Source organism: Semicossyphus pulcher, unplaced genomic scaffold (genome assembly GCF_022749685.1).
Source record: "Semicossyphus pulcher isolate SPU_LCO1_2020_fin unplaced genomic scaffold, fSemPul1.0.p SCAF_22, whole genome shotgun sequence".
In the NCBI taxonomy this organism is placed as follows: Eukaryota; Metazoa; Chordata; class Actinopteri; order Labriformes; family Labridae; genus Semicossyphus; species Semicossyphus pulcher.
In genome coordinates, this window is record NW_027211696.1 from 11756260 (window position 1) to 11782772 (window position 26513).

Sequence of the window (26513 nt, forward strand, 5' to 3'; positions counted from 1 at the left end):
AGGAAAATCTGACCTGTAACTGTCCCCTGCTACATCACATCAGAGAGCTTCCCGGGTGGTCCTGTCAGATTATGGTGTCAGATTGTGCGGCAGGATCACTGTGAGTGAGTGATGAGGAGGGTTGACTCGGATGCCACACAGCGTATTTGTGTCCTGTTTAGAGGAGGCGACACTTTAGCTGGACAGCCCGGCAGCCTTATCCGTCTGTCAGTGGTGTCATCCTGACTGTTACAGGTCTATATATGTGTGTTTGGATATTTTATATGTGAATCATTTCATATGATTAAGGATAAATTAAGTACTCACTGTTTATTTTCCTTCATTTATTTTCATCATAACCCACACGTGTCTTTACCTTGCATGTTTGTGTGCACATACAGAACATGTTAAAGTGTCATAATAATAGTCGGACGTGTTTCTCATGTATTTTTTCATCTTCATGATTTGTCCTGAAGTTCATGTGCCCGAATTAGATGCATCATTACGTAACCTTGTATTTAACTTATTTATTCTACCTCGAAACATATAGTAATATGAAATTAATGTATTTGTAATTGTAATGTAATGGGTTGTTCAGCTTAAGCTTTACTAAAATGTTTGTGCTTTATCCCCTTTAGCCTCCGCCTCAGATCTATGACAAACAGCTGGATGAAAGAGAACACTCCATTGATGAATGGAAAGGTGAGGAGTACTTCCCAGACACTGTATGTATATACAGGAAATAAATGTCATGTATTTTTAGACCTAAATATACATAAAACATATCATTTTCCTCTGTTATATTATATAGAACTCTCTTGTTTGCTAACTGCTTGTGTTACCATGCTGTATTTTCTAAGATTACATTAAAGGGGGGGTATCATGCTAATTCCAAGCTTCATATTTCACTCTGTGATACCTGTGGAGTAGCTTAGCATAATTTACAGTTAAACATTTTTGTTCTCACACTGGTGCTCTGTGAAGGGCCCTCACACAGCCTCTGCCTGAAACGACTCAGTCGGCGCTGCCCCTTTAAAAGGGCCAGTTCGCCGATTTTCAGCCTCAGTCCTATCATGCTATCATGGGGAGCTAATGCCACTATGGTAGGGAAAAAAAGTGCAATTTGGCTCTGTGCCTGGAGGACGCTATCTCCACAGCTATGGCGCCAATTTCAAATATTATTGCTTCTATTGATTACAGAGAACACCAGCTTTGACTGACAGTGGCTTTTTCCAGGGGCGAATTGATCCTTTAAGAAACCCCACCCCTTTCTTCTGATTGGCCAGCTCTCTGAAGCCTGCTGAGGCTGCACTTTGTGACGTCACATGTAGAAGAGAGAAGCCTGGGGATTACTCCAACATACTTTAACCTACAGATGTGAAACTTCACCCATGTTTATTCTGGACATCCAACATTGTAACATTATATATATGAAACAGCATAATACCCCCTCTTTAACACTGTGATGCAGCTATAGTCAACAAAATGTCCTTGAAACTTTATCCAGGATAAACTGTCTTCTTCTCCGTGTAAATGTTTTAACGACGGCCTCTCCTGACTTTGTTCCTCTGCAGAACTAATCTACAAAGAGGTGATGAACTTTGAGGAGAGAACGAAGAATGGCGTAGTGAAGGGACAGCCTTCACCTTCAGGTACTCTCAGTGCATAACCCTAATCGCTCTGTAAGTGAATTTACTACAACCTTACTGGAGTCACTTGTAAATAAAATAACCCATCGTGTTGTTGACCATGCGTCTCTGTCTCCTGCATCTCCTGTTTTTAAACGTGCAGTGTTGTCTTTTTGTGCAGACTGTATTTGTAAGACGAGCTAATCAGTTAATGCTAAGACTGCTTCTTGTACATAATATTTAATAGCACATTATGTAATTTTATAAGTGTGTATGTGTGTATTTTTAACATGTTATGATATAAGGTTTGGGTCCTTTGGGGTCTATCACAGGACATTTTAGTCCACAGCTGCAGCTGACATTCGAAACACTCTGCAAAGCACCAAAGCACATTGAGTGCTGTTCTCACAGTCAGCCACAGAGGGGCAGTATGGAGTCATGTTTGCACACTGACCAGACCATCCAGACTCCTCTGTGATACATGAGGAAAAACAGCTTATTGCTTGGTTAAAAAACAGCCAATCCTCTTTGAAATAATGCAAAATAAACAAAAACAAAAACAACATTAAAGATATAAAATCCTGCAGAGACAGAACATCTGCTCACCGGGAGAGGAAACTACAAATAAACATGAAGGGACTGACGGTTATCCCTCAAAGTACCCTCCTTATGGATAAACTAGTGTATAGATAACTCGACTTGTAGAAGGTTTATAAGCCTGTTGTCATGCTCAGCTTGGCAAAAACAATTAGTATCTTAAAAAAACAATTTGTTCAGACAGCAGGTTATCAGTGTGTTGTCTTCCTTAAAGCCGAAATAATCCAAAGAAAAGATGAGACTTAAAATCAATAAAGAGCTCAGAGGATGCCCATAATGCAACAGCTGCTTCTTTATCGCTTCTTTCTTCACTCTTCCTCTCAGAGATGCATCGCCGCCATCTTTCTTCTGTATTTTTTTTTTTTGCCATCCGCTCGTAATTAAGCAGATGGGCCGGCCCGTGTCTGATGCTGAGTGCAGCACACACAGTGCAGCGCAGGCACTGCAGACAGCAGCGTTTTACTGCAGCAGGAAAACAGCTGAGAGCACACATGATGCCTCAGACTGAACTACACCTCTTTTTCTGTCACTGCGTGTGTGTGAGGTGTCCTGTATTTGAGCGATACTCTATACTTAAATTATCTACAGTATTACTGACACATTCACTATCATTCCCAGACTACACAGGACCCCTAATGAGCCTGTTATATCTTTAGAAATATGAAACAATGAGAAAGTAGTTGAGCGCAGAGGGAGGTACTTTACATGCATAACTTCTGCCACAGTTTCTACTCAGATAAATCTTAATGTCTGATTTTGCAGCTTCATTAATCTTCTGTTTTTTTCGTCTTCGTCAGAGCTACACGTACGTTTTTTTAATCAAGACATCTTTCCAGATTAACTTCCCCCGCACGCTGACTTTTAACATTAAGTTGTGATGTATTTACTGTAAGTGAGCCTCCTGCTGGATTTAATGGCAGCCATTAATCCTGTTTTGTTCTCCGTTTTATTTTGGGTCAGCTGAAGTGCCCACCAGTCTCCATTAAGCAATTACCTCCAACAGGGAGCAGACACAAACAGCAGAGTTATGGTTTGCCTGCACTGAACACAGTCTTTATAGACGTTACAGGACCATTGGCAAGCTTGGAAACAAAAGTAGCAGTTTTACCTTATAGCGACAATATTATTTTATTACCATCTTTGTCCTTCGTATTCAGGCTTTACTCCTATAAATTATAAACAAAAGCAACTCGCAGAGGATTTGACAAAAGTGCTGTCCAAGCCAAAAGGTGTCTGTGTGGCTCTTCGCCACCTTCTGATCCTTCTATTTGTTAAAATGAATAAACTGTAATGTTTGAGAGCCAAACAAAAAGGGAGAGGAGCCAGACGCAGACTCTGCAGATATTAATTTCAACAAAAAATGCAAATTCAAAAGGCAGAACAAAAAGACTTACTAGGGAGAATCCAGGGAACAAAAGTCCAGCAGAAGGTCCAACTTAAGCCTGAGCCACAAATCCACAAGAGTTCAGGTATCCAACATAAGGAAGTCCACAAGGGAAAACACGGGCGACGAGATGACGGGTGGGAAGACCATAGTTTCATGACGAAAGACGATAACGAACTAGCAAAGAAACAGGGGAAGGCAAAGACTACATACAGTGAGGTGAACCAGAGACAGGTGAGACTAATCAGACACAGGTGAAAACAGTGAGGGCGGGGCACTCAATCACAAAGGCGGGAAACGAAACAAAGGAAGGAAGTAAAGCTACACACGAGGGACTAAGCGGCAACAGTGACAAAGTAAAACAGGAAATGAAGACTCTGAACACGGGATAAACTAAAGAGCAGCTCCAGTCATGTTTTAAGACGTATCAAATGCTCTGCTTGACATAATAAATTGTGTATGATGGCTTTTTTTTACTGCAAAATACATTTAATTACCTTGTAAAAATCTTCCCAAAGCATCTCCTCCTTCTCCCTCATTAAAAACTCCTGAATCTGCACAGTCCCGCCCACTATGCACATTTCCAACCGCCCCCTCCGTCGTGAAAACAAAACACGTCTCTGCCATCGTTTAGTGGCAACTTATTGAAACTTAGCGAGCTTGAAATGTTGTAATTAGCAGTAGTAACATTAACGTTAGTAGTCAGCAGTGAGTTTGAAGAAGTTACGATGACAGCTACAGCTGCCCCGCCCATTAACAGGATTGGCTCCTTAGGTTTGTGACATCACAAACCCTGCCAATCTGAAAACGTGTTGTTCAGCCTGTCCTTGGTACACTGCAGTTTAAAAGCAGACAGGCCCAGCCGTGGAGATGACTGCTTATGTTGTCCCTGATAAAAACATCACATGGAGATGTTTACAAGGTTAAACACTTGATTTTCACTGGAGGGGGTCTTTAAAACTACACAACAACAACTCGTGACATAAACATTCTGTCCTTTAAGCCCAAAGCTTGCCCACAAAATCATGAAGGAGACGTGATGAACTCCAAAGATGCAATAATGATCAAAACATTCGTGATTTATGGACAAATCAGACGAACCTGTCTGGTACAAAATGTTAATTCAAGGAAATCAAACGAGGACATCTGGTGTGTTAAACGAAGTGTTTATCTCATTACTAATAGCAGACAAGCAGCTGATTAGACTCCATTTAGAGTTCTTCAATCAAGTCAAAAAAGTTCACTGCCGGCTGCTTAAACTTCAAATCAAAATCAATGAGAGAAAGTCGGATCGTTTTTTAATAAGCCAGTATAAGATCATATCCTAAACATCTCTGTTTATACTGATGTGCATAAATAGCAAGCAGCTACTTGCCGGCCTGTAACGATAACGAGTCGTTTCTTAGGACTCTCTGATCCTCTGCAGCCTCTGACGATTTTTCCTGTGAAACCCGCTGGACCCAAATCTTCCTTACCCTCGTCTCACTACACACTGTGATCGTGTTGTCCCACAGGTTTTGTCGATGTTGTTGACGTCTCTGTGTCACAGAACATACCCAGCTGCAACATTCCTCTCACTGTTTCCTCTGTGTGCACTCACAAAGTATCTCCTCTGCTTGTGTATTTCTGCTGCTGCCTTCTTCCGGACTCTTTTTACGTTGTAACCCCCTGCTGCTGTTGATTCCCTTAGCACAGGTGCAGCCGTGAACAGCAGCGAGAGCCTCCCTCCCTCCTCCTCCATCAACGACATCTCCTCCATGTCCACCGACCAGACCCTGGCCTCAGACACTGACAGCAGCTTGGAGACCTCAGCAGGACCCCTGGGGTGTTGCAGGTGACTAGCCGCCTGCCTGCGCAACCCCATGTTCTTCCGGAGGTGAAGAACCCGACAGAAATGACCACAACAAAAAAAAGAGTAAAGATCAAAATTAATATATTAAGAACAAAAACATGAGAATCTGAGATGATGAAATTTAAAGCCTGTGCATTGTCATTCAAAAACAGCATTTAAACTGAAGTAAATGAGCTGAGATATATGTTAATGACCTCTAGTTGCTTTGCTTATATTACCCCACATATCTTGTATATGGCATCCAAACAAAAGCGACCAAATGCTTCGACTTGCATCTCCTGTAAAGTGCATATTGGCTGGCTGCTGGTCTCCCGATTCCTTACAGAAGCTCCGATCATTGTGGCAAGGTGGGCTGCCATGTTGCTCATCACTACTGTACAAAACAAACGTCATTCTCCTTTCCCTCCTCTCCCTGTACGACCCTTATGTAACAACACTGCTGTATTTTAACCTCTAGGCTTGGTCTTAGACACCCTCATCTTCACCCAACACGATCCCCATGTAAGGTTGCCTGATTTGTGTGTTTCTATGTGGTTATACTGCAGGGATACGTAGTCGCTCTCACCCCGAGCGGCGCTACCTGCGCTACTTGTAAATAGTGTAATTCTGTACAGCTGAAGGGCACACAGAGTGGGACTGACGGCCAGTACACTGGGAGTTTTTTTCTGACTAGCGCACCTTGCCACATCACTGCTCTCCACCTCAGTTGCCCCCGCCTATCGCTGTAGTCCTGCATGATTAGATTTAAAACAATGCTAATCTCACTGTATGCTAAAATGAGTCTGTATAGAGGCTTTTGTTTATATACGATGTGAACTAACTCAAACCCAGACAGAAGAGGGGGGTCTGGTCACAGGATAAGTGTGAGTGTGTGCGTGTTTGTCAACCACAGGCAGTGACTCTGTCATTATGCCGTCATGACATTAGTAAATGTCAGGGCTGAGTTCGGGACTTGAAGGGTCAGTACACTCAGTAGAGTGAATTATTTTGATTGTGCTCAGACTTCACAAGAGGAGTTTAAAAAGTCTGATTTGTGTGTAATGTCCCTTTTATTTCCCCTGGCAGTGTATGATTGGTCCCTCCATCACCCCACAGGCTGGCACACAGCCCTGCATGGCATTCACCGTATTGACACGGCAGCCATTTTGTACTGACGTCACGCTCAGGGTGGGACGCTTAAATGCTGTCATATTGTTGTCCTGCTGTGTTCAAGGCACAAAAAAACATCATCCTTTCATAATTCTGCAGTTTATCAACAACTGAAAAGACAACAGAAAGTGAAAAGACATATTTTGACATGCAAACTGTAACAAATTTGATAACCTAGTTAATGTTAGACAACACATAATGCTAGCAATCTACCCTCTACTAGCTAACAGAACCGTTACAAAGGAGCTTTCCTATCCTGTCTGGTAACACAATCACACTGTTAAGTTGTGAGGAATTGGCTAAATGCTAAAAATAGCTACTTTGTTTTAGCTGGAATTATGGCCAGAAACAATGATGAAATCTAACGTTAGCTAGGTATTGGCTAAATGCTAAAAAATAGCTACTTTGTTTTAGCTTGAATTATGGCCAGAAACAATGATGAAATCCAACGTTAGCTAGGAATCTGTTAAATGCTAAAAAATAGCTACTTTGTTTTAGCTGGAATTATGTCCAGAAACAATGATGAAATCTAACGTTGGCTATGAATTGGCTAAATGCTAAAAAATAGCTACTTTGTTTTAGCTGGAATTATGTCCAGAAACAATGATGAAATCTAACGTTGGCTATGAATTGGCTAAATGCTAAAAAATAGCTACTTTGTTTTAGCTGGAAATATGGCCAGAAACAATGATGAAATCTAACGTTAGCTAGGAATTGGCTAAATGCTAAAAAATAGCTACTTTTTTTTAGCTTGAATTATGGCCAGAAACAATGATGAAATCTAACGTTAGCTAGGAATTTACAACTTTAGAGTCCTTTCTTAGAGGGCAACACCATCGAGGGGTAATGTTAGCTAGGTAGGGGTGGATGCTAAAGTTAGATGTTCTGTTTTATCGCTAGTTAAAGGGTTATCAGAAAGGTTGTTTTAGCCAGGTTGTGTTTTAACATACATTTATTTTGCAGTTGCTATCAATGATCCCTACGTTTATACAACTTGGAACGCAGCAGTAGGGGATTATGTATTTTAGCCTCCCACCCTGAGAGTGACATCAGAGCAAAATGGCCGCCATGTAAATATAGTGCATTGTGTACCATTAACCCCTAATAGGCACAGGAGGCTGGTCTGTTTCACTGTGGTTTCACCATAAGGAGAATATTAGTATTTATTTGACTGAAACATAGATTTGACGGAGATGCATACAGTTGGTAGCTTACAGGCGGGCGATGAGTGTTAACCTCGTAGCAATGTTTCATTTCAATACATTAACTCGCTACACATACAGAAACTAACCCTATTTTTCATTGGAAGTATAAAGAGGCTTCCCAATAGTTGTTCACTTTATTATTTCTGAGCTGGAAGATGTATTTATTGACTTATTTATTTTGATAGGTGGAACCTGAATATGGCAAGTGCCTTTTGGAATGAAGCATTGCAAAGCGCAGGAATGATATTATTTTTTCCCTCTGCTTCTTCTTTTCTGCCTTAAAACCATCTGAATCCCCCGAGCCGCCGATAGAGACAGACACATGAAAGTACGGAACAGTGTTCGGGCTAATTTTGGGGCTTCAACTTTATTTTTTAAGCCAGTGACAGTGACGTTTTGTGGTGTATAATCTTACTTATGCTTATGCTAGTTTTTACGGAACATGAAAAGCTTTTCGCCATTTTTTCTTAATGATTTAATTTAACTTCAAACTCGATCCATCTCCATTAAACAGTGCGACAGATTTCTTGATCTAATCTTCTTATTCTGGCAGTGTATGGAAACATACTCTAGTAACTTTGAGATGCGTTTGAGTGAACAAACATACTATATTGGATAACCTGTTGCATCGTGTTTTATCACTTGACAATCAGGTACATTCAGAAATCAGGTTTGTAGACAGAGGACTCGTGGACGCTTACAGTGCTTACACTTACAGCACGTCAAAACACCATTTACAACAATATCACTGTATTATCTACTGTGGACATTTCACACTTTGTCCATCTCATGTTATTCTAGCTGTATCTCTGTAATCTCCGGTTCAGCTGCCACAGCACAGTGGTTAAATAATCCCTCTCACTGTACATACAACGTCTCAGAATCCCTCCTTAACTTTAAAAAGCTACTTTGTTAACACTCTTTCTCTGCCTGTGGCTCATGTCCAGTAAACCACACGCAGACTCGCGGTACTCTCACGGAGCTAAGAGGCTAACTAAGGGCAGCGTCTCCAGAATAAGCTACGGCTAGCTTGGCTTTCTGTTCAGGGTCTGGCCAGGGCAATCTCTCAAAATAAAAAACAGGGTGCAACTTTGAAAAATGACTTTGTGTTTTGAATGAACTTTCTCACAAAAGGGGGTCAGAGTTTGAGTCGACTCCCGCACCACAAATACTCACGGTACTGTTGCAGATAATCTACAGGGCATTTTTAACCATCCATACCACATTACTCTGACTTTGACATGTTTTGGTCACATATTCTGTCTTCTTTCCTTTCTCTGAATGTGAATCTTTTTATAAGACGTCCCTCCAGACAATTCTGTTGTAATAAAAAAGGTGCTTTTTGGTCCTTCTTAATGCACCTGAGGTAGATACGATCCTAACACAGAAACAGCTGGGTTGTCCGCACTGAATGTAGAAATGAATTGTTTTCACTCACGTCATTGCTGCTCTGCTCCGTCACCAGTGTGTGTGTGTGTGTGATTTCAAACTAACCAGCATCGATCGCAAACTGTTTGTGAAGGTTGAACTGGAAGATGATCATTTTCGATGGCGACCTCTGTGGGATCGCTTTAAAGAATGTGGATGGAGAGTTGGTAGAAGTCATGTGTTTGAAAGTAGATCATGTGTGTGTTCATGTTCAGTCACATAGAATTAGAAAATGTGTCAACCAATCCTGCCACTAGTTTTTGTCACAAGGGACTCAAAATGATCTCTTCTGAATTCAGGATTAACCAATCTGTCGGCCATTTATTTAAAGATGGCCGACTTGTCATTCAGCCATAATATTATTGCCAATATGTAATACATGTCAGAAGTTAGGATGCATCTTATACTCAGCTGTGCCAACATGAAATCTTTGGACCCAGTACTTGTGATCCCCAGATTATTTGATTTTCACGACTTTCTTTGTGTCATATTGTAAATAACAACAATCCAACAATGCAATAAACACTTTATTGCACTCAGACAGGGAGGCAAGCTACTGCAAGGGTCAGGTGATGCTAAAAATGTTTCGAGTCTTACAATGATGAAACCCTGTATAGCTCATCTGAATCAGGTGATGTTGTTCTTTCGATTCTTTTCTGATTCCTTCTCTCTTGTTTTTCTTTTACTCCGTGCTGTTTTACTGAATCATTCTTTTGACATTGTCAGGTTGAAAAATGAAAAAAAAACAAATAAATAAATTGTATCTGTTTCACGCTGATCTCGAAGCTTCAGGCTATAGCGTTTCAAATAAAGTCAAAACAAATGCAAAAGAAAAAGAAAAAAATTACTGAAAGCTGTTACTGTAAACACAACATTTTAAAGGAACTGTGTATGTAAAAATAGTATATGTATGTGATTGAAAATAAACAAAACCTTTGATCTTGGACTTCTGTGTATGTTTTCTTTTTTACCTGCTGTGATTTGCAATTCAATATGTTGGATTTCTGTGCGCCTGTCGTGTTTCTTACCTTCCTCTCATTAAGAACCATCTGTCCAACCTCTCGCAGTGACACCGAGTCCCACCCACACAGACTTTAAATCAGTTTCAGGCCCGCTCAGTTCTGAAGTCTGAAGTTTTCAGGCAGATAAAGTAAAGAAATATTGCCTGGGGATGCAGGATAAAAGCAGCTTCATGTTAGAGGTGGGCAACAGGATGATATGGGATTATAAAGTTTTGCTTTTGTCGCAGATTTTACGATGTCATTTATATCCCTGGTTCTCAAGTGGTGGGTCGGGACCCAAAAGTGGGTGCGGAGCGGTTTTCAGTGGGTCGCAGATGTTTTATTTTTTATTTATTTAACCAGGAAAAAAAGCTCTTGAGATTAAAATCAATCCACATCAAATCTGTCACAAAATCCGCCTTCTTCCACCTCCCGCATCTGTTCATCACTCTCCGACTCCACAGCTGAGACCCTCATTCACTCCTTCATCACCTCCCGTCTGGACTACTGTAATGGAGTCCTGTCCGGGGTTCCCAACAAAACCCTGGACAGGCTCCAGTATGTACTTAATTCAGCTGCCAGGGTTCTTACCCACACCAAACCCTGGCAGCACATCACCCCCACCCTCATCCACCTTCACTGGCTCCCTGTCAAGTCCCGCATCACATCATAAGGAGGTGGGGGTGGGTCCTGAGGCTAGACCAGGCAACTGCAGACAATGATGGTAGTCCACAAGCACGACCAGTTTTTGGGCAATATTTTCCCAATCAATATGTAAAGTATTAAACTAGTGGATAATCAATTTGGTAGATTGGGCAAAACAAATCCTGTGTATTAAAAGCAGCAATTATTGTTTGTCAGGAAATGTATTATAATACATCCATACCACACAGCGGGTCACGGGGGGGCTGGAGTTGATCCCAGCCGTCTTTGGGCGAGAGGCGGGGTACAACTTGGACTGATCACCAGTGAATCACAGAGCTGAAACAGAGACAGACAACCTTTCACGCTCACATTCACACCTACGTGCAATTAAAATATAGGATATAAATTGTATAAGACACAAAAAGTTTTGATGGTACAGGTGTCTTAACTGTACCATGGATTTGATACTTTCTTTAAATACTTATTTTAATACTCTTGTTTCAGACTTCAATTTCATAGCATTTAACATTTCTTTTACTAACTGAAAAATGCAAGTATCCTAAAATCCACACACACTGTATTTTCTGTTAAACACAACAAGTTGCAAATAAAGTAATTTACAAAGGCAGACTCACATGAAAATGCACTTTTATTCATATTAAGTCATTTTTTCAAAGTTCTTTTGTGTATCAAGTATCACGTCATGAAAATATTCCACCAGCCCAGTCCCCCTCTGCCTCTCGCCCTGCGTCCATAATCTTCTCTTTGTGAGGAATTCACAGAACGAGGTGCCGCTGTCAGCTCGGATTAAGCCCATTACTCCCTGGTGAAGGGTCCAAAATGAGAAGCGCGAGCTCCCCTCCCTCCTTTTAGTTGTTCAGGCACTTTTTCTCCCCTCCATGTGCACATTCCAGATGTCCTGCATTGACCAGCAGCAGGTTTAAATGGGACCCGGTCTTCAGAGAGAAGAGTGGCAGGCGGCAGGCTTTTGACAGAAGTCCAGCTCAGGTCTGCAGTCAGATGTGTCCTGTTTTGTACCCATCAGAAAATCCACATTGTGTACACATTTGGTTTAAAGCTACATAAATACACTCTTCATCGATATGCAGTCACTTTACAGACATTCACTTATTGTACACTGGCCCTCAAGGACTCATGCACCATCATGCACGCATCACTTGCTACTGAAGCTAGCAACCAGGCTGTTCATGTCCTACGTGTCGACACATGTGACGCAGTAATCCACTTTTTTTCACAGTTATGACCCACAAACACAACTCTCCCTTTTTTTGCAACTCTAGTTATTTTGCTCTCAATTAGGATGAAAACTAGTTTTGTCAGGTGGATAGAAGACTATATTTAAAATTGGCAACAGATACCAGTATCGGTATTGGTATCAGAAAAATATTAATACCAACACCAATATTGTTACCAGTATCGGTATCTGTATCAGAACAATTTCAATACAGTTACCAGTATCAATATTTGTATCAGAGCAATACCAATACCATTACCAGTATCGGTATCAGAACAATATCAGTACCATTACCAGTATCTGTATCTGAACCAACACTGTTACCAGTATCAGTATTGGTATCAAAACAATACCAATACCGTTACAAGTATCAGTATTTGTATCAGAACAATACCAATACCGTTACCAGTATCGGTATTTGTATCAGAACAATACCAATACCATTACCAGTATCGGTATCAGAACAATATAAATACCGTTACCTTTATCGGTATCAGAACACTACCAATACCGTGACCAGTATCGGTACTGGTATCAGAACAATATCAGTACCGTTACCAGTATCTGAACCAATACGGTTATCAGTATCAGTATTGGTATCAAAACAATACCAATACCGTTACCAGTATCTGTATCTGAACCAATACGGTTACCAGTATCAGTATTGGTATCAAAACAATACCAATACCGTTACCAGTATCTGTATCTGAACCAATACCGTTACCAGTATCAGTATTGGTATCAAAACAATACCAATACCGTTACCAGTATCTGTATCTGAACCAATACCGTTACCAGTATCAGTATTGGTATCAAAACAATACCAATACCGTTACCAGTATCTGTATCTGAACCAATACCGTTACCAGTATCAGTATTGGTATCAGAACAATAACAATACCGTTACCAGTATCAGTATTTGAACCAATACCGTTACCAGTATCAGTATTGGTATTGTTCTGATACCAATACTGATACTGTTAACGGTATTGGTTCAATAATACAGTTCCCATTATCGGTACCAGCCTCCGATACTGCTCTAAATGTGGCATTGGTATTGCAGAACATGCCACTCAATGCACTGATCATCCCCTCCAAGACATCAGCTGGTTTCAGTGGTTCAGTGTTTTCCACCAATATTATGTATATTTTTTATCACACTAGTATTGGAGGGGTCCTTGGTATTGGCCAATACTCAAGTCTGGGTATTATAATTAGTATCTGCAAGGAGAAAAATGGTATCAGAACATCTTTTCTGACGACTTGAATGCTCAGACTGACTGATCCGTTAAAGGGGCGCGTATCATTTCTTACCTGAACTTATGAATATATGAAAGATATTTTATTTTAAGGGATTTATACCAATGACCCATCGTGCAAGTCTTAAAATTCATCTTTACAAGCTACAAAACATTCCTCATTCAGTATCAACTCAATCCGTGCCATATCCATCCGAATATGCATCACACACAGTGCCGACTAACAAGTAGTGTCTACGATTACAATATTTACAGTACAGGCTCTTTTTTTGGTCATGTGGGAGTAAAAGAAACAGCACAGAAGCACAGGCACACATACAGTATATTGTCCAATTTCAATGGTACGCACATTGAGCGACAGAACATTCAGTACCACCTTGCTGAGACTCAACGAACATGTAAGTGCAAGGAAAAAGTCTCAATATAAAATATGACACATTGATAACTTTGCTTAAATATCAGACACATTACAGTATTATTTCTTTTTACATACATATGACACTGTGTTTTTCTGCCTTTTTTCCCACTATTTACACGAGCAGATAAAGAGTTACATGGAACATACGATGGTTTTGGTTAGTTTTTAAAAGTGGATTAAGATATGGAGTTTTTGTAGCGTCTGTCTGTGTTTTCATGACCATATGTTTTTTTGATTACAACCTCTTTAGAAAGTTATTTCCCCCCCTCCTGGATAGCTCCAGGAGCTCTAGCCCACAATCGTAGTACTTAATGTCATTATATGCAGATGATATTTGTCTTTAATCCAAATCCACGTCAGACCTTCAGTCTCTGAACAAGTCCGAGTGTCTTTGAGTGACAATTAGTTTAAATAGAGCTGTATTTACAGATTACGTCAGGGTGGCATCACTCCAGGTGATGCCTACATCTTTACAGGTGGCTTGCGTTAGCCCTACTCCTCCTATTTGTTAAATTAAAACATGCCTTAACCTTCCCAACTTTCCGTCTACAAACAGCAGCCAAATCCTGTTTGGAGCCCTCTTAATGTTTACATCATATAATAAAACCCTTTCCCAGCCTTCCTTCACTGTATCCAGATGGGGTTGTTACGATCTGGTCGGCGGGGGTCGGTTGCCGCGGCGCTGCCAGTCGCAGTGAGGTCACTAAACGTGGAGAAAAACTGTTCCATCTCTTTCTGCAGCATCTGATTCCTCCGCTCGGCGTCGTCCTTGGCGCGCTCGGCGTTGCGCAGCTTGATCTCGGCCATGGTGTACTTCTTCCTCTCCTGGTCCAGCTCCTCGTGGAGGCTCACCATTTCAGTCTCCAGGTCCAGGTTACGCTGCTCCAAGCTGCGAGGGAGGTGAACACAGGGTCAGGAGAGGAGTGTAATGGCAAAATAAGTGGGAAACAGCTGCACAGGCGGGACCTTACCTCTTTATCCGGGCCTCGTACTCCGCCTTCTGCTTCTGCATCTCCTGTTTCAGACTGGCCACTAAACTGTGTAGAGCGCTGTGACTGCCCGGTCCGTTCCCCACGGTAACGCCATCACTGTTCTCACTACTGCTGGTGCTCCGACTGCTCCTCCCCGCCCCGTCTCCACTTCCCTCTCTGTTGCTGTTCCTGCCCTCCCCATCTCCTCCTCCACCAGACTGGGGATCAGTATCCTGCGCCGGTCCGTCCAGGTCTTCGAAGTGACCTCCGTAGAAGTCCTGCTCGGGGCAGGTGGTGGTGGAGGAGCGACAGGAAGTGGAGTTGTCCGGGAGAGAGATTTCACAGGAAGAGGTGGACCAGGTGGCGCTGTCGACGCTCTGTTTGTCCTCACAGCTGCTGTTCAGACACGTGTTGGCGACGTGGTTCTGCTGCTGCTGGTTCTGGTGGTTTAACTGGACGTTGTCGTACGTGGACAGACGGTTCTGATTGGATGTCTGATCTGCATGTGTTTTGTTGCTGTCGCGTAATGTGACGCAGCCGTTTGGTACCCAAAGACCATTGCGGCCGTTCAGACTCCCCGTGACCACATCGGTGCCGGAAACGCCCATGCGCACACCTCCACTCCCTCCGCTGCCGCTTCCACTCGTCACGCCGCTGGTTCCCATTTTAGTACCGGAGCCTTTGAGCGCCCCACTACGCCGCGTCGGTAAACTCCCGCCTCCTGTTAAAGTCTGGCTCTTTTCTTGACTGGGGTCTGAGGAGGGGGAGGAGCTGAAGGAGCCGTTTGTAACAATCCCGCTGCCTTTACTGAAAGCAGGGTTCTTCTTAACGGTCAGCGGCGGGCTGCGGGTCATATCAAAGCGTCCTATGACCCCGTTACGAGGGCTCGCTGATCGCGGGGAGCCGCCATTGTCTACATGCTGGCGGTGCGAAGGAGAGTCAGGCGTTTCCCAAAGACACTGCCGGACCGCCTGTGTGTTGTTGTTCTCGGCGTTCTGCGACACTGCGGTGATGGCGGAGGTAGTTGTGGTGGTTTGTCGCCGTTGTGGTTCGATGTTGTTGTTGTTGACGAGCTCGAGGGCTGTGGGGCTGTCCTCGGTGCGAGGGAAGAGAACATCATGGCGGCCAATCAGAACGGCCATGAGCTGCTGGACCAGAACAGTACCTGACAACAGAGGAGCACAAATGTTCATTAAATTGAGCTCAGCATTAGAACAGAAAGCAAGAAACACATGCATGACTACAACTGACCTTCCATAATGGCTACTGGATCCTCGACCTTCGGCCTCAAGATATTTGGCCCGAACACCGTGGCCAAGTTTTGGACGCTCATTTTATTAACTCCCGAATATGACTGGACTTCATCTAGAAATCTGGCAGACAGAAAATGTCAGCTTCAATTGTTAAATAATTGTCACAGTTTAAAAAATCATCCACTTTAAAAACCACTTATAATACCTGCAGATGTACTTGAGAAGATTGTAGTTCACTGGAGGTAGACTTTCAACAAGCTTTCTCAGCTCCTTCATACCCTGCAAATCATGGAGACTTTTTAGACGACTTAAGCTCAAACAAGAAAAATAAGTCATTTAAATTCATACAAAAAGTTAGGCTCAATTATGGACACCAAGAGACAAAAGAGAGATTTAAAGGAACAGTGTAAAAAAGGGAAAAAAGAGCTTCAGACACTTTAACAATTACCGTAAAATCCAGAATATAAGTGGCACTGGAATATAAGACGCAGTTGAGTTTGCAATCCTGCTAGCTACCTTTCATGATAAAGCTTTAGCTCGATTATTGCGCATTGTCTGGATAAAATACCACAACACAATAAAATCTCTATCTGCATTTTATACTGGTGCATAGGTCGCAGCCCACTTTTTAGATGGAAAAAAATGATTAAAAGTGCGTCTAATACACCGAATTTTACGGCAGTACTGAATCGTCTACTTTCGGTTGTATTAAATGGACTGTACTTATATAGCGCTTTTCTAGTCTTTGCGACCACTCAAAGCTGCTTTTACACTACATATCACATTCACCCATTCACACACTGATGGCAGAGGCTGCTACGTTAAGTGCCCAACTGTCAATCAGATATCACATTCATACCCGTTGGCTATGCCACCGGGAGCAATTTGGGGTTCGAACCTCCGACCTTCCGATTGAAAGACGACCGACTCTACCACAGCCGCCCAATTAGTATTAGAACGTCTGCTTGTTGTAAATTGAAAGCAAAAAATGTTTTTGTCGTTGTGACGGGATTTTAAAAACTACTTTAAGAATACATGTGTCGTTGGGATTTTTCTCTTTCTACAGATATATATGCAAACAAAACTTATGAGGAAGAAAAAAAACAATGAGAGTTGTGTGATCTCACAGGATTACTTAAATTTAAAAACGTTACATTTTTCGAAGGAATATCGTAAATTGTAATCTCTGTTTCCTCTTTTAGTTACCATAAAATTTGGTGTATAAAACGCATTATTATATTAATACATTTTTAAAAAGTGGGCTGCGTCCTATATACCAGTGCGACCAGTATACCAGAGAGGTATTTTATTGTGTTACGGTATTTTACCCAGATGATGGCGCTATAATCTAGCTAATGCTTTGTCACGTACATGCGCCAACATGATCGCCAATGCTGAGCTCCACTACCGCACTGGTAGCTAGCAGGATTGCAAACTCGAGGGAATTGTGTTGAAGTAACTTGTATACACGTTTTTATTATTAAATAGTTATAGAAAACCCCCCAAAAAAGACTGCGTCTTACATTCCAGTGCGACTTCTTTTCTGGATATTACGGTAAATGTCCTTGACAGTTTCAAAGGCAGGGAACTTCTTATCCTCACTTCGCTCTTTAAACATATATCTGGACTTCCATACAAGAACAAGCAAAAGCACACGCCCATACAAAAGAACATCCTTCAGGACTCATCAGTGAAAGTACAATAGAGATGTTTTGGACACTGTGAGGAAGCAGAAGGCTTGTACTCTCCTCTGACGCACCCTTTATGGTGCGAGAGAAATCCTATTTAGACGTCAGAAGTCAAGACAGGCACAATAAAGTCATTCAGTGAGAAACAGCAGAGCGGAGCACGGATGACCGGGCAGCAGAGAGCAGCTTTAACGGCACAGAGCGGGACTCTGGATGATTTATGTGAGAGCCTTTCACTGCCGACTTCTGTTCAAATAGGAACTTTCAAAAACTTCATGTGGAGGATTGAAGTGTGTGAAAGCCAATTTATTGACGGATATAGGCACAAAGAAACTCATCAAACACTCTTTCTTACCATTTCATCATCCTTGCTGAGAAGCTTGGTGCAGGCCAGGAAGTCATCGTACTTGTGAAAGGGGATGACGGGCTCCGGCAGCTCTCTGAGGTAGAGCTTCAGGAGGGAGGCTACCGTGTGCACGTCGGTGTTGCTGTGGAGGAGGCAGAGACAGACAGAGGTGGAAATGAGGGAGTGTTAAGGCTGGATTTTTTTTGGGATGCGAGGCATGAAGGCAGACATCATGAATCCTCCTGCAGCAAGAGGAGTGTCGGGGTGAAACCAGAGGAGAAAAGTGACAGAAAACAGAGCCCTTCAAAATAAAACAACACAAACAGAATGGAGAATTAAAGTAATATTAATAATTAATCCACTCATTCATATTTTGACACTGAAAAGACTAATATTAACACTCAGCCAATCGCCATTTAGCTTTGCTTAGCTCAGCACACAGACTGGAAACAGGGGAAAACAGCTAGCATAGCTCTGTCCAACGCTAACAAATGTAACCTACTAGATCCTCTAAAGCTCACTATTAACATGTTGCACTTTGTTTGTTTTATCCAGGGAGAAAGAAAAGATACCGGGCTGTATATTGCTCAAGGTGGTTTTAAGTCGCTAGCTAGCTGTATAATATCAAATTAACGAGAGAGCAGCATCTATCTTCTTATCAAACTCTGTGCTAGAAAGAAAATCTAAACAAGTTGAACCAAATGCCTAAAAAATGCCCCAAAAATTAGAGATAGACCGATATGGTTTTTTCAGGGCCGATACCGATACCGATTATTAGTAGTCAAGGAGGCCGATAACCGATATTTGAAGCCGATATTCATTTGCAGTAAAAGTGAAAATATTAGCGTCAAAAATGGGAATAATACAAACTCCAACACTTAACTTTGTTTAAATCCCTTTAAGCATACGCATCAGAGCCAAAATAACCCAGTTTTAAATTGATCTCTTATCGGCCGTCGGATAAAAAAAAAGAAAAAAAAAGGCAGATGCCGATATGCGTCAAAATGCCGAATATCGCCGCCGATAATCGGCCCGGCCGATAATCGGTCTATCCCTACCAAAAATCTATTGTTTCAGCTTGAAGTCTAATCTGGGAAACTAAAGACAGCAACCAGGACACATGCAACAGAAAAGCGGGTAACAACAAAAGCAAGAGAGGTAAGGCCAGAGATAGTTTGCGTTCACGTACACAACTGGCCGCATCATGAAGCTAATTGTCCACATACTTGTCTATGCACTACACGTGTTACTGGAGGATACCGCTAGAGGGCACACCAGTGAGCTCAGGCCGTATGCGACTACCATATGTGCGGGATGTAAACAACAGAAATGGCGACACCCGAGGACGTTACTGTTATGTTAAGTGTGAGATCACGGCAGAAAAAGCGACAGCTTTTGTGTGTCTCTGCAACATTTTCCTCCGTGCACGGAGGAAACAGTCCCAGACTTGTTTCCATTTAGTTTTGCAGGTTTCCACTTGCAGGTCGACTTCTAAAATGCAACTGATCTGTCTCCAGCTGTTTTGACAGGCATGTTTGTTACTGTGCAGTAGCAATGACACATCCTACAGATGTGGATAATCGCAGACTTGATCTATCAGCTCTTTCTTTTCTGCCATTGCTGTCCCTGCTGCTGTGTCGACCCTTACATGTCCCCTCTGTCTCTACACTGCCTCTACAGGTAATGTGCATACTGCATCTTGCGCACAAGTAGTGTTAATTTTTGAGGATGTGCACAGCCGACGCCCCAAACAGACGCAGAAGAACAAACGGCAGCCATCATGCGTACACGTACACATATGTAGTTAAAAGCAAGTTTATCTCCGGCTTCAACAACTACGACGTGGGGGGAAGCTTAGATGATCTGTCAAAAGGGAACTTTGAATTTCCAATGTAGGATAACTACAAACGCTAATGAGGTTTCAAGTGCTAATGAGGGAATCAGAATGATGAGGGACAGTAACGAGCAAAAATCTTGACAGGGTAGAAACAGGGGACGGAGTAAAAGAAGTAGGAGGGCGGAGATGTGTCATTGTGCAGCTGACATACTGGTGGCACTTCACGGTCATCAGAGTAGGTGGTGGCAGGAGTGGAAAGTGGAGTGAGAGAGGGAGGACGAGCAGAGAGGAAGAGATGTGGAGGTGGTATGTTCTATCACTCATGCATTTGTCTGTCACCCTGAATTATGGATGAAGGTTGTCACATAAAAACAGCTCTCAGTCTCTGAGTACAGCCACCTACACAGCACGTAACATGAACGCACACTGCAACGCCATTACAGCTAAAGATTGTGGAGAGTTTGTGCTCGTCTGTAGATACAAATCAGGGAAACTTTAGTGTTTTAATTTCTTTCCTCCAGTTCACAATTCAATCAAACTTTTTTCCCCTGAACATCTGGACAAATAGGATCTGATTAAGCCCTGTTACTTTGAAATGGCACTGTTATGTGACAACCCATTTCTTGCAGTGTTACCAAATCAGAGAATGTTGGACTCGCATTCAGACGTCTGTCTGAATTTTCACATTGGGTTAATTTCGGCAAACTTTGACTATTGATGCCCTGTGAAAATCATCAGTCAAGAAGACCCTGAGTTGACTGGCATTTCGTCAGTTGAATATCTGTCTTGCAATGGAGGAGCAACAGCTTCACAGGCTGCAAGCCTTTTTCCCCCAGAGACAAACTAACCACAGGTCTCCTTCTCTCCAAGACAAATAATCATGTTGATTACAGCTGGTAAAAAACATGACTAAAGCTTTAATCTGAACTTTAAACTAAAAAACGTCAGCCAATATGTTTGGCCTCTTTTGCTCTCAACAAGAACAGTTTCTATTCTATTGCCTTACATGCTGATATCTGTTTCAAGAGAGACCATCTATATGCAACTAGGCTCCACGCCGACTCACCAACATGCCCCTGTGCAGAACTTGAGCAGTCTGAACAAATCAACTTCACATTAAAACAGCAAGAAACAACAACATATGTAGTTACTGTTGCTCTCTTTGCCTGTCTCTATCCTGCATCTCTCTCTATCCCACTTTTCGGCCGATCCCGTCGAGGCGGACGGCTGTTCACCATGAGCCTGGTTCTGCTCGAGTTTTTCTGCCACTGTGCCAAATGTTGTAAGTACTGCTCATGGTGGATCCATGTTGGGTCTCTCACAGAAAGAAGCCCTTTGAACACATGCACCGCACTCCTGAACATGTCTGGACTTGGCTGCATGTGTGAACGCAAACAGCCCATTTTTTGACCCCGACTTTCTCCTTCCAGTAACCTAGTTCTCTCTTCCTATCCGTCTGATCGGTTTACAAACATCATCAACTTATGTTTTGTATTTTTCACCTGTGATTTTGTTTCCAGCAGGTGAGCCGCGCGCGAAGGAGGCACGTTCAATCGATCAAACCCGACTAATAAGACCGACACTTCACAGCTGCACTCACAATCTTTTAAAACAGAATAAGATGGTCAGTATTTAACAGAAAACGTTGCACCTCAATCAGTGCATTTACAGGAGGGAGGTATAGCGAATGCGCGCATGTGTGTGTTTTCTGATGTGGGAGATGCTGCTGCAGGTGTGGGAGAGACAGAACGCGAGGAACGAGTGTCAAGCGAGTTGACGCATAAAAAACCCTGCAGAATTAGGTGGCAAATATACTTGCCCCCCTCCCTGCCCCCACCCACCCCTCCGCATTGGAGAGGGATAAATCTCCCGCTGTGAGGGACATGTGTGAACGGGCAACTCTGGGTGATGTCGGGGGCAGCGCCAGGAGTGTCTTGAGGTTACTTTGGTTATGATTTAGCGCTATACAAATAAAATTTGATTGATTGATTGCTTGTAAATGCACTTATGAAAACAGCTCAGGTGTTTATTTACCAGTCAAAGGAGGGTTTTTCTCCACAGTCGAAGGCGTCCTGCAGCTCTTTGACCAGGTTGGCCTGTCCGGGCAGCCTGAACAGTCCCTCCTCCCTGAGGCCCCACTGCCGGATGAAATCCACACACTGCTCCACCAGCATAGGGGCCAGCTTGTTCCCAAAGCGGCGCTCATACCGCACCGTCTCCTCCAGCTTCTGACCAAAGATACCTGAAACACAAGACAGAATGTTGCAATAAGTTCAACACATAAAAAAGCTTTGAGTAATATCTCCAAGAATTAATAATCACAGATATATGATGTAGTCTTCCTTTAAAGCTAAATTATTAACCGTATGATATTAAAATTAAGTATTAATGCTGTTTAATATCCTGCTCAACTTTCTCTCCCCAAATGAATGACATTGTTTAAAGAATTAGAATAAAGCTTCAGCGCAGCATCCGCAGCTTAAGGCACATCAAAGAGATCCGTTAAATCGATTGGAAACAACATTCTGATAAGGCCGGGCGAGACAGTCGAAGCAAAGAAAATATGTACACCCACAAAGCTTTAGTCTGATGATCAAATCTGTGACTTCCTGCTGAGCGCCCCCCCGCCTTTTGTCAGAGTCAGTCGCCGAAGGGAATAGAAAATAAAAGAGTGATTTCCATTCGCAGCCGTCTCATGTGGATGCAACACAAGAGGGGATTAAGGCAGCCTTCCTGAGAGATTTGGATCTGCATACTTTTCCGGTCTCCAGATACAGACAGAGGCGACTCACACACATGGGCGCACACGTGGTACGACAAGGTGCCGTGAGGTGACAGGTTCCTTGTGCTTCTTAACAGCATTTGACAGAATTATGTTATACTCACTCGCATTATTCTACGTTATACTCACCTCTCTTGAAACTGACACAACTTGCAAGCTTCCGGAAAAAAAGCCTTTTAATGAATTTGTGATAAGATAAAAAGCCCGAGGTGCAGAATTTGAAGTGCCTGCATTTGATTGCCTGCATTTCTCCCAAAAAAACAGCCTCAGTTTTTTCAGTGATGAAAAGAAACAAAAGAAATCAAAGAGACAGTTTGATTGCAGGTCAGTCAGGCTGTCTGCATTTCCATGTCTCAGATCGTTCTTTTTACCATCATCTTTGATTGTAAAAGTAGCTGACCACTCAGACGTTACGTGCTCTTTTCTTTCTCCCCTGAGTCACTCGCTCGTGGGATTTTTCCACTTCAATCCTCACAGCAACCAGAGTATGACGAAAACTGTCATAAAATGCCAGGAAATACTTGAAGCTGTGGATCCTTTTTCCAAACCATAGACGGATCAGAGTTAAACACAGATAAAGCAGCTCCGGCAGAGTGAAGAATGACCGTCTCCTATCGAGGAGAGCATCAGAGAACAAATGAGGGGAAAGTGAAAAACCAGGTCATCCCTCCAGACGTTCTGGTCATGAGTCTGGGAATGTTTTCCCAGGTCACATGTGAGTAAGTGTGTGCGTGGAGCAGCTTATGAGGCATGTGTGGATGTGTTTACTGGAGATGTATGTTTCCTGTTCTAAGTGCACCGACTGGTACCACAACAGCAAAGAATTCAAACCTACTCAGCGAGCACTCAGCAGGTTCATTCTACTATCTCTGCTCCAGACACACAGACCAACTGCTCATGTGTACTCACACACGCACAGAGGGAGAGAGAGGTCCAGACACAACACAGTCTTTCCCTTTTCTTATCTCCTCTGCCTCGTCTTTCTTTCTCCCTCTGTGGGGTCATGGATGAGTGTCCCTCAAATTAATGCTCTCCTTACTTTAGTAGGTATTCAATGAAACATAACAGTCTCAAGTGTTTACAGATTAAACACACTGACGCAAAAAAATCTGAACAAATAGTTAGAGTAGTTTCTCCACCAAAGTGTGCCAGAAGGAGAAGAAATGATTGAATGTATAAGAGAGGAGGAATTAAGTTGATATGATGAGTCAGAGGAAGCTTTCATACAATGTTTAAAGATTAAATTAATATAGATATAATAAATATAGACTAGAGCCTGACCGATATATCATCCGGCCGATATTGTCAGACGATAAATCATTCAGCCGATATTATCAGCCAATATATCATTCAGACGAAATTATCAGCCGATAAATCATTCAGCTGATATTATCGGCCGATATATCATTGAGACGATATTATCAGCCCATATGATTCGGAAGATATCATCAGCCGATATATCATTCAGCCGATATTATCAGCCGATATATCATTCGGACGATATTATCAGCTGATAAATCATTCGGCCGATATTATCAGCCGATATATCATTCGGACGATATTATCAGCTGATAAATCATTCAGCCGATACTATCAGCCGATATATCATTCGGACGATATTATCAGCCAATATATCATTCGGCAATACTATCAGCCAATATATGATTCGGACGATATCATCAGCCGATATATCATTGGGACGATATTATCAGCCGATACATCATTCAGATGATATATCATTCGGCCGGTATTATCAGCCAATATATCATTCGGGCGATACTATCAGCCGATACATCATTTGGACAATATTATCAGCCGATATTATCAGCCAATATATAATTTAGCCGATATCATCAGCCGATATGGGGCCTATTACAGATATATCAGTATCTGTGTATATGTTTTCAGATGTGAACCTAAATGAAAACTTTTTTTTACAGAATATGTGTTAGAATACAACGTTTGGGGTGATTAAAGAATGGTGCCACATAATTTGTTCAAACTAATAGTTTACAAACCTCTCAGTCCTGTCTGCAGCACATGTAGCAGATCACCACAGCTGAGCAGATGGTAGACCACAAGAGAATTGGTTGTCAATGTGCTAATATGCTAAGTTTTTTGTCTAACAAACATTCAAGCCTTAATTTTCACTATATCAGACACCATACTACTATTCAGTTCTAAAATCCCATATCGGATGAGCTCTAATTCAGACATAACATGAAGAGAACTTAGCAGAGAAGTTAAACCAGGGTTCAGTCACAGCTCAACAGAACAAACTGTTGGAGCATCACTTGCAAGTAATGATCATGTGATGTGATTTACCTGAAATATAAACATAATGCTCGTTTGACAAACCTTGACAGACTAAAGAACTTTTCTAAACGTCTGTGTGTTAAATGCTTGGAGTGGAAAACTCTGATTCACAACCAGAAGGCAGGTTAAACAGCACATGCTAGTGTTAAGTATCTTTACTGGTGGTGTTACGCTAAACTGTTTATAGGCTGGTTGAAAACATTGGCTGTCAAATATTGTTGAAGCCAGGCTGAGGAGATTTGAAGAAGTTGGAACCGACAGCTAAGTGTGGACCTGGTGGGTTGAAATGACGTGTGGAAATTATCATCACGACCTCTTGACGTTAATGAATGTCAGTGCACCAAAACAAGAACACAAAAATGGCAGAAATCAACTGTCTGGAATATCACTAACGTACGCTCTACAGAACATGACTTGAAATTAAACTAAATGTATGTCTGTAAAACTACAGTGTTACACAGAAGTTATATTGCAGTTGAAATTGAATTCAAGCTCTTTTGGAACTTACAAACAAACATTTGGTAATTACCATGAAATAAATCTCCAAAGATCCAGATGGAGAAGCCACAGCTGCACATGTCTCAGAGGTCTGACTTTGAGTGCTCTCTCGTCCAACTGTTTGGTCTTGTGCCCGGTAATTAATTCAACATCATGGCGAGTGTTCAGCACAACATGACAGCAAACCATCGGGGGCTCCGAGCCCTTCTGTGGGTCAAACACGGGAGCTTCGCTCTGTGCGTCTGTCACTCTCTGGAAAGTTTGTTTAAACATACTTTAGGGGCACTGAGCAGCCAATCACGGCTCAGCGTGCCTTTGCTGCTGCTGCAAAATGTGAATGTGTGTGTGTGAGAGAGAGAGACAAAGTGCACACACATATATACAGAGAAAGCCCGGCTCCGCTCCAACATGGAGCCACCTTTCTTGTGGCATCTTTGACAAATGGCTCGTCCTTTTGAAGAGCAGTCAACTGCAATAGACATCAAACTCCCTGCACTGAAAACAGAGGGGCCAGCTCAGCCTCATCCATTCACTGTGTCACCGAGCGCTGCCTGAACGGCCCCATCCGGTTACAAACGCTGCACTCGCGCCCTGCTAACAGAATGTAGGCCAGTGTCTGCCAGTAAAGTCAATAACAAGCTACAGCAGCGCAGCAGGAGGCTCAGTCATCAGCACAATGATACAACCAGAGTCAGGAGCAACTTCACGAGAACTTCTACTACATCCTCAGTAAGACAGTTTCTGTCATGATTACTGCATCACATCAAGTAAATATTCCTACTGTGTGACTACAGCTGTTTTACATCTTGTCAAGGTAAGGTCAAGACCTTATCTGATGTTACCAACGTGTAGCCAGACACCATCATGTGGAGTCAAACATGGAGGAGGAAGAAAGGAGCTTGAAACTTCAAGAGACAGTACTGTAAAGTTATGACAAATTTTAAGTTTTTTCTATGATATTTAGAATTTTTTTCCTCAATAGTCCTCTATTTCAAAAAGTAAAACCTGTAATATGCCACAGC

At 42.3% G+C, this 26513-nt stretch overlaps 2 protein-coding genes across 9 annotated transcripts in view; one reads left to right on the forward strand and one right to left on the reverse strand.

The window, feature by feature from the left end:
- The window catches only part of mapk10 (mitogen-activated protein kinase 10), a 46213-nt gene extending 36045 nt beyond the window's left edge, over positions 1-10168 (forward strand). For 3 of the 6 annotated variants that reach the window (XM_069673261.1, XM_069673262.1, XM_069673267.1), the window contains 3 exons: positions 618-681; positions 1554-1631; positions 5284-10168. In XM_069673261.1, coding sequence (XP_069529362.1) covers positions 618-681; positions 1554-1631; positions 5284-5426 — 285 coding nt within the window. In that variant the 3' untranslated portion in view covers positions 5427-10168. Of the gene's footprint in view, positions 1-617; positions 682-1553; positions 1662-5278 lie in introns of all 6 variants that reach the window. The other 3 variants (XM_069673263.1, XM_069673264.1, XM_069673265.1) reach the window with 3 other exon arrangements.
- A 2953-nt stretch (positions 10169-13121) lies between these two features.
- Positions 13122-26513, reverse strand: part of arhgap24 (Rho GTPase activating protein 24) — an 83657-nt gene continuing 70265 nt past the window's right edge. For 2 of the 3 annotated variants that reach the window (XM_069673504.1, XM_069673505.1), the window contains 6 exons: positions 21930-22137; positions 18068-18200; positions 16230-16303; positions 16023-16144; positions 14772-15936; positions 13122-14689 (listed from right to left, as the gene is read on the reverse strand). In XM_069673504.1, the coding sequence (XP_069529605.1) occupies positions 14425-14689; positions 14772-15936; positions 16023-16144; positions 16230-16303; positions 18068-18200; positions 21930-22137 (1967 nt within the window). In that variant the 3' untranslated portion in view covers positions 13122-14424. Of the gene's footprint in view, positions 14690-14771; positions 15937-16022; positions 16145-16229; positions 16304-18067; positions 18201-21929; positions 22138-22806; positions 22812-26513 lie in introns of those variants that run through there. The other variant, XM_069673507.1, reaches the window with a different exon arrangement.